Source organism: Kogia breviceps, chromosome 18, assembly GCF_026419965.1.
Source record: "Kogia breviceps isolate mKogBre1 chromosome 18, mKogBre1 haplotype 1, whole genome shotgun sequence".
Lineage (NCBI taxonomy): Eukaryota > Metazoa > Chordata > Mammalia > Artiodactyla > Physeteridae > Kogia > Kogia breviceps.
This window is the reverse complement of record NC_081327.1, coordinates 25,941,326-25,949,859: the sequence shown is the minus strand read 5'-3', so window position 1 is coordinate 25,949,859 and position 8,534 is coordinate 25,941,326. Positions and strand designations below refer to the sequence as shown.

The window sequence follows — 8,534 nt, the reverse complement described above, 5'->3', positions numbered from 1 at the left end:
TCCCTTTTTTTGGACATTCAATGTTTTATGAAGTCATATGCTAGACACACATGACAACCTCTGCCTTTCCGCGTGGTTGGGAAGTTATTCCAGAGAGACGATGACGCCATACAACACATCCCACGGCACTTACATTTACAGCCTATGCTTCTAGTCTACCACAGACACACACTACGGATATTAGCTACAAAAAACATCCATTTTCTACTTATCTAATCAGGAGGAAGGCAAAGCTGCTGCTAACATTTCAATAAAATATCTGATTCAGAATTGTCATTATCTCAAGGGAAATCAGATGGAATTTAATGTGGGTACTGATCTAAGTTCTGGACAGTCTTATCTAAAATAGTAGAGGTTTAGATATCCAATACATCTCTTCAGGGAAATTTTAATGAGTGATTCTATATGCCAAATTTATTTTCTTATGAACCATATACATTTGTGTAGGAATATATTTATCACCCCAACGCTTTAATAAAACTTACTGTGCCCTGTTGCATAAAAGAGAGCCTTAAAAAAAAAAGCTGTTAGCTGACAGTTACTACTATGAATGTAGAGCTTCAATTGCTGTATACGCTAATCCTCCAGGAAAACTACATCAAAAATAGACATTTTATGACAAAATCACTCATTTATCTCAAAACCAGAACAAATAGAAAACACCACTAAGGGAATTTAAATACTTTTCTGACCACTACTGCAGAAACACAGAAACTCAGCAGATTTCAGACATGCAGGAATCAGCACTATACAGGGAAGAATTAACAAATCAAACTCAGTACAACTTTAATAACTGGATTGAAAGTAGACTCTTAATAAAACCAAAATACATCCTCCTCAAGGCAACCATCAGCTACAAAGGAAAGATGATTTCATATCCTTGGTCCATAAAGAAGACACATTTATTTACATTCTCAATGGACTAAAAGAGGTTTTAAACTGTCACAATTAAAATTTTATGCTTCCAAAAATATCTTATGATCAACGCACTTAACTTAAAGCTTCAGGTATTAATAACTTCATTTAGGCATCTTAAAAAACCAACACAAACATACTTTCTAGAGTGCAAAATGCTTCTTATTAAATACTTTAGTAACACAAAAGCAATTTGTTTTTAAACGCAGGAATCCTCTTCTGAAGGATCATCACCACAAAGACATCCATTGCCGGCAATGGACGTTGAACAAATCTGCCAGCTCGAGTGAAATGCAACATTAAAATTGTGCGTTGGGTTTCTGCACCTGTCCAGATGACCCCGTTTATTTGTACAAACTCATCGTTGGACTCTGGTACATGCACATGTATGCATCACAAAGAAGTCTTCGTGCACAGCCTTGGATTCTTCTGGAGTCCAAGGAATGCAGATCTTCTAGAGACATTTTCAAGTACTCTCCTACTTCTGGGCATGGGGTAACCTGAGGAATGTTGAAGCCATTCTGACCACCTATGGAAAAGAGGAAGAGCTGTATTTAGGGCAGTCAAGTTCTAAACCCTTTTGCTGTCCTGCCCCACCAAAGTAATTTTACAATTCCATAATTTAGTTAAGGCTAATTCCCAGGACCTGAAAGACCTTATTTTACTTCTGATTTCTAGAAGTTAAATCCTCTTGTTAACTCTTGACAGTCTCATTTCTTGGTTTCTGAAAGGATTCCGGGACCAACAGTGAATACTATTGATAAAAGGTCACATATCCTGAGCAAAGTCCAAAACCTACTTCCCAGGCTTCTCTGTGTATTCAATCAGGGAATAATGTTACATACACATACGCACACACATTCAACTCTTCACATTCCCAAATCCCTTCCCAGACACAAGCACCCCTCCCTGTATGCTCTACCATGAACCTGTCCAGTTTAGGGCAGATCTAGTAAAATGAATACCATTTTATTCTGCTAAATTTAAAATATGTATTTGTGTGATTCTCACAAGGTTTCGTTCTACATTTCGTTAGACTGAATGAAAATACTATGAGGCGTGGTATTAGGGATTCCAGGAAAGGCTTTTAGCCTCCCAGCGGCTTTTCTAAAAATGCCTGGAACCCTTGTGCTTTTGAGTTACACGGCTAAATGCAAATTTTAACTGGGGTAAGGACCTATTTACAGTTGGGGCTGTGCTATATCCCTCAACCGTCTGAGAGCTGAGAAAATGTTGAGAATCCTTGGGGTACAGCTTGGGCATCTGATCAAGAGGCTGCCACAAGGTGGCGTCTTAGGTCACCAGAGCGCCACACCAGAAGACTCGGGGTCTGGAGCGTGAGAGTGACTAAAGGAAAAACGGGGTATCAGAGAACTGGAGGAACATGTAAGTCATGCTTCACAACCTTGCCTAGGACCAGTCCTAATCTGTAAACTCTATACAGGCAGGGGTACAGCTGTTTGAACAACTGTTTCTCATTTTTGAAACTTACTAGAGCCCCAGGCACTTCACATGCACTCATTAGGTATTTGTTAAATAATGACTAAACATCCTAGAAAGCAGCCTAGAAGGTGCAGTATATTCCCCACTTAAGGAAGACACATTACACACAGAATAAGCTTATTTTTCCAAAGAAGACATTTACTTCTATTCTTAGCTTTGTCATCTAGAAGAAAACAGAAAAAACATAAGCACTGAGGTCAGAAAGACTGAATTAAATACAAGCTCTGAGACCTTAGGCACCTTAAATCTCAGCTTTAGTAAGAGAAAAATCGGAATCATTCCCATCTTGCAAGGATTTAGGTATAATGACGTAAAGTACCTCCCTGAGAGCTTGGCATGTAGGTATTTAGGAAATGGTGACTATGGTACAGAAAATACGAGAAGCCTGAAAGTCAAAGACGACAAAGCTGAAAATAAAACCTTTCAGCCCTAAAGAAAGAAATTTCCGGTTCCTTATTTTTTTTTTTTTTAAAGACTCTATGCATGTCAAAATATCACAACAATATTATCTCTTTGTTTAGTAGCAGGGCTGTTAATGCATTTCAAGATTTCGGACTATGTCACCAAGATATTCCTGAACAGCTTTTCCCAACACTATTTTATTACTCAGACCAGGCTAGCCCACTGTGGTTATCCCACTACAAACTCAAATGTCGCCACATGTAGAAAAGGTCTGGAAAGTACCATCCCGATCAGCCATGCTGTCAAAGAAGAGCCAGGCAGAGTCATCTTTCCCGTACTTCACAAAAGCGACATAGTGGCTTGTTTCTATGCAGAGGACAGCAAATAACTCCATCTTCTGACAGGGGATGCAGCCGTGTCTCCAGTCCCAGTCAGGTAAATCTTTGGGAAGTGACACTGGGTTATATTTATGATTCAGCCTCTTGGGATGAAGGTGGACCTGAAAGGGAACATGAAGAGAATGCCATTAAGAAGCCGAACTCAGTTTGGAAGGGAATGAATGCCACTTACTCTAATTGAATACATCCCCACAAAGAGCAACTGAGTACTTGACAGAAGTCCATCAAATAAACAGAGGAGGCATAAACAACACCATTTAACTATGGAATTTTTAAAGTTAATTATGATTCTGAAAACTTTTCAAAACCTGAAATCTGTTTAAACTACAAACGATTCACTGTTTATTAAGAGAATATCCATTACGTGAAGTCAAACTTACTTGAGTGTTGCAGGTTTTACAAAACTGCTTGATTTTTCCAGCTGAGATGTCAGGGTCATCGTAGCATTCTCTACACTCATACATTGCGAGCCCTCCACATATCCGGCACTGCCTAGGGGCTGAAAACGTTGGGGGTGGCGGGGAGTTAAGGGGTCTTTAAAAATGCATTCTTTCATTAAAAAGATTAAAAAGAAAAGTTAAGCTTTAAAAAGGATAATGCTCATGGACTCAGTAAAATCCACCCCTCCCCATTCCCATAAACTGACTGGATTTTCTTGGATTCAGGATATCTTTAAAGACATTTTCTCTGACCAAATGACAATTTTTAAAAAATAATATATCCTAGAGTGTTTCCCCTGATTATAAAATTTCTATTGATGAATATGCAAAGACACAAGAGAATATAAATAAGAAAACTGAAAGCATCTACAATTTCAGTTAGCAAGAGATAACCACTGTCAATACTACTGTGAATTTTCTCAGATAATTTTATATCTGCACACTCATACAACTCGGCGTGTGTGTGTGTGCGTGTGTGTGTGTGTGTGTGTGTGTAGCTCCTCTTATAGAAAATATCAGCATACTCTCCTTTTCACTTAACATTACATCATGACCACTTTCATATAACATTGGTCTTCAAAAACATGAATTTTAATGGCAGTAGCTTTGTCGTAGAGATACACCATAATTCACTTAACTACTCTCATTAACATATAGAGTGCTTCTAATTTCTTACTCATAAACATATTTACATATGAAATATTGATTTACATGTCTGATTATTTTTTCAGAATAAATTTTAGTGTAGTATTTCCAGGCCCTTCAGATACCAAATTGTCCCTTTAGAAAACTCGTATCCTGTTAGACTCTTATTCACAATTAATGTAAATGACCTGACAGACTATTTCTGAAAAACAAACTAAAAAATCTTATACTTACTGTCTTCAAGTAAATCTGTTATATTTAATTCCAGAGAAGGAAAAATTTTTTTAAATAGTTTAAAGTCTTTTCCAAATCGAGGCATCTGAATAATCAGACATGATGGTGCCTAAAAAAAAAGGTACATAATTTTAGAATCAAAACGCTGAAAAAAAATTTCCCTGAAATAGTCATGGTTGTCAAACCAAGCAGTGGTTCCACCATAACATGGATGGCTACTCAGTGTTCACAAAAGGGATCCACATGTGAACTGGACTGTGAAGGCAGAGCGCCAAGGAGCCACAAGCCTCAAGTAGTCCAAGATCTATGGGCACATGGACACGGAAGTCAGGCAATTCAACAACCTTGGGTCTCAAATAATATGATGACCATGCAGAGTCATCTACTTTGGGTTTATATTTTTAAAAGGCTTTGGAAAAACCTGAAGGACACTATTCCTTATATTTAGACAAATAAATAATGGTAACTGTTAAGGTTTTACCAGAACATGCCTTCAGAGATAGATACAATGAATATGAACCATAAGCATGTACTACGAAGATCATGAAGATACTCAGTAAACACTAAAAGAAAAGTAATTTAAATCACTTGTTCATTTACAGTAAGTGAATTTTGTCTTTTATTGAAGGAGGAAAAGTAAACATTTTTTTGATATATTTGGATAATATGCTTGGGTAAAATTTTTAATTGGGTAAAATGTTAAGCTGGGTGAAAGGACAACAACAAAAAAAACCCACAAATCTTCTTTGCTTTAAGCTACTTAAAAGTTTTCAAGTTATAAATTAGAATGATATTTTCTTTGGCACCAAAAATCTAAAAAGTTCAATCAATTCTAAGGTATTTTCTACATGGACAAAGTTGAAGCATGGCATATATTTTTTAAATTTGTGTTTTGTTAACAATTTGTGCTCCTAACTGTTCTCAGTGGGTTAAAAGTAATAGTTATAGAATCTGTAGTTGTCTGGAGAACCCTAATGACTTGCATAAAAAATACAGTAAGTAATTGTCACTAACCTCAGCAAATTTCAGGTTGCTGTTGATAAAAGACCATTCTAATAATTGCTGAATTGTAGGAACTCCAACTTTCTCATTTTTTTCCATAAAAATTTGATAGAAGTAACAATCTTGAACTTTTTGACCTGCTGATCTAAAAATATGCAGAAAAAAGCCAGATAATTTATTTAGGAAATGCATCAAAAAGTGAAGTGGTTCCAGAGGCATTTGAGAACAGAAAAACTGTTGAGAACAGAAACCAATGGTACAACTCTGACACTCAGAACAACAGGGGCAAAGACAATCATTTAGATAAAATAATTAAATGTACTTATGCATAAGACCTTGCAAATGATTTCTTGTTTAAGTTCTCATATTGAAAAGTTGCCTTCGTGATTAGAAGAAAAATAATGCAATAACATCCACAGTCAAGAAGCACTGTGTGAACAATAAAAACCAGAAGCTAACAACACTTGGTTCAACTTAACTGCCGAAGCTAGAAAGGAGCAAACTGCATTTAATGCTTGAAACAGGAAAGTTAATTCGTACATGCCTGAATGGGACAGACCCTAAGAGACCTTCCAGATGCAACTTTTCATTTCTAAAATGAAGGCCCTGAGATCTGGGGAAGGATAATCCTTCCCAGTAACTCAAAATCAGAGCCAGGTATAAAACCCAGGTGTCCTAACAACTGCTTACTATTCTTTGCACTAAAGCATGCTGTCTCTTTAGATGGTCACTCATTTATTCAACAGACACCAAGTTAGGGCCCACTATATGCCAATCACAGTGTTACCCTTATATTGAACATTTTCCCTTCTAAATATTTTACTTCAGAATGCATGAAAATTCAAGACTAACTCTACTAAAAGAATCAATAATCTTTCAATGTACTATTTACCCTTTTTAGCAGAATTTCTGCATATAGAATCAAACTGTTTATAATTAGATTTAAGTACAGTTCAAGATTTTTAGGGAAAAATATTAACATAGTTTTCATAATAAAATCTCAGCTATTGAGAGGCCAACCTCAGAAACCCTCAGTTTCCCAAAGCAACTTATACCCTGAATAAACACAACTTATTTGGTAACAAAGCAAAGATTCCTAAGAAGCTACAACAAAAAAAGAAAAAAATGATAACCAAAAACCCTGAAGGTTATGCTGTACCAATATTTTAATTGGTTACTGATGACAATACAAGGCCAGCATTTTTCTGGCCAAAAAGCAAAAAAGCACTACCAAAAAAAGCCATTAAAAAAAGCCATAAAGCATTTAAAAAAATTAATAGGTAACAGAGAAAATAAGACTGTAAACTAAGAAAGCAGAAAGTAGTAGAGGTCAGTAGTTGCAAAAATTAGAAATAATTATAGTGATAGAGGAGGGGGATGGTGGTTGGAGGGAGCACGGAGTGGCAAACACAAGAGACGGAAACCAGAAATGAGGATATAATACCAACAGCTTTGGGATACTGGGACAGAAAAACTGGAGGGGGTGAGGCAGGCAGCAACCACTCAAACCTCATAACTAAAGTTTTAGAAGGCTAATATCCTAGGGTAATTAGCTGGGCATTAAGACACACATATAAAAGAATCACAACAAAACTGGTGCTGTTGTACAAAACCATGAAATTTACACTGCTGTTTATCATCAAAAACATCTAAGAGCGGAAGGGTACAAATGCTGTATTAACCTTAAAAGAAAACAGACATCTACAGAGAAGATAAAAGTATCCATGGGTTTGCATAATATTGGTCTATCTACCTTTGTAACACAGACCATAATGGGTAGTCAACTAAAATTTTTTATAGATTCTGGATTATCTAGTACTATGGAATATAGCATATCCATGTAATAAGAATCGCCAGTTCTATTGTTCTATGAGAGGTACTCAGTAATACAATCTGAATATTCCCTTATATCTGCTTCCTGATGCTGATCTTATTCCGTTATTTTTCTTGTAATGCTTTACCTCCATCCACTAGCCTCTCTCATTAGTGGCTATGACTTTAGCTTCACCTTAGTACCCCATACACAGTCATTATTATTACTACTACCATCGTTGTTATTGTTTTTAAGTATGAAGGCTTGACTTATCCACATTTACCAATTTCTTGCTTGGCTTTCTTGTTTCTTGCATACCACTCCTTTATTCTAAATTCAGTTTTATGTTATTAAAGTACACCCTGTAATAAGTCTCTGACTGGTAATTTAGTCCTGGTTCTTCTAGCTCAGGAATTTTGTGTATCTTTATTCTTAGAATTTAAGTCTGTCAAAAATTCTAAAAAATCTTCAGCTATTACCTCTTGAAATATTGCTTCTTCCCTATTCTCTCTAGTGTCTCCTCCTACAACAACAATTAGAATTTGTCTTCCATGTCTCTTATCTCCTCTTTCTTGTTTTCTAACTCTTTATCACTTCAGGCTACATTCTGGGTAATTTCTTCAGATCTATCTTTCAAGTAAGCAATTCTCTCTTTAGCTGTGCATACTGCATTCAGTGAGGTACCCTCTCCCAGCCATATATACATATATGGCTATATATATATAACTACATATACAGTTTTTTATTCTATTTTGGGGAGTTTTAATTTTATTTTTCTTTGTTATCAAATCTGCATTTATCCTCCCTAGGTATCTACGTCCTTCTTTTTTCTCTTAAACTATTTAAGAATATTCATATTAAGAATATCATTTTAGAATAGTCTCTTTTAGACTACTTTACTATTTCAAGGTTTTAAGGTACTCATCCTCCTATTTGTTGCATCAGCTGATGCTCCCTCAGTCAGGAAGACAGGCTCATGGAGGGGAAGAATAACACTTGGGAAAAAACTGTTAACTTTTAAAGCATTTTTAAAATCTTTTTATAATCTTCAAACTAGTGATTCTCAATATGAAGAGGCTGCTGAATGGGGAGGACAGGCAGAGCTTACCAGGACCCTCGTCAAACTCCACAAGACCTTCAGACACTGAGACATATTCCTATATGTGACTGACCCTTCTTCAC

General features: G+C 36.2%; 1 protein-coding gene across 33 annotated transcripts in view; it reads right to left on the bottom strand.

Annotated features, from left to right (window-relative positions):
* Window positions 1-270: 270 nt before the first annotated feature.
* CYLD (CYLD lysine 63 deubiquitinase) overlaps window positions 271-8,534 on the bottom strand; it is a 56,435-nt gene continuing 48,171 nt past the window's right edge. For 13 of the 33 annotated variants that reach the window (XM_067019619.1, XM_067019620.1, XM_059044311.2 and 10 more), the window contains 5 exons: window positions 5,552-5,684; window positions 4,538-4,646; window positions 3,599-3,717; window positions 3,103-3,319; window positions 271-1,444 (listed from right to left, as the gene is read on the bottom strand). In XM_067019619.1, coding sequence (XP_066875720.1) covers window positions 1,260-1,444; window positions 3,103-3,319; window positions 3,599-3,717; window positions 4,538-4,646; window positions 5,552-5,684 — 763 coding nt within the window. In that variant the 3' untranslated portion in view covers window positions 271-1,259. Of the gene's footprint in view, window positions 1,445-2,560; window positions 2,582-3,102; window positions 3,320-3,598; window positions 3,718-4,537; window positions 4,647-5,551; window positions 5,685-8,534 lie in introns of all 33 variants that reach the window. The other 20 variants (XM_067019609.1, XM_067019610.1, XM_067019606.1 and 17 more) reach the window with 4 other exon arrangements.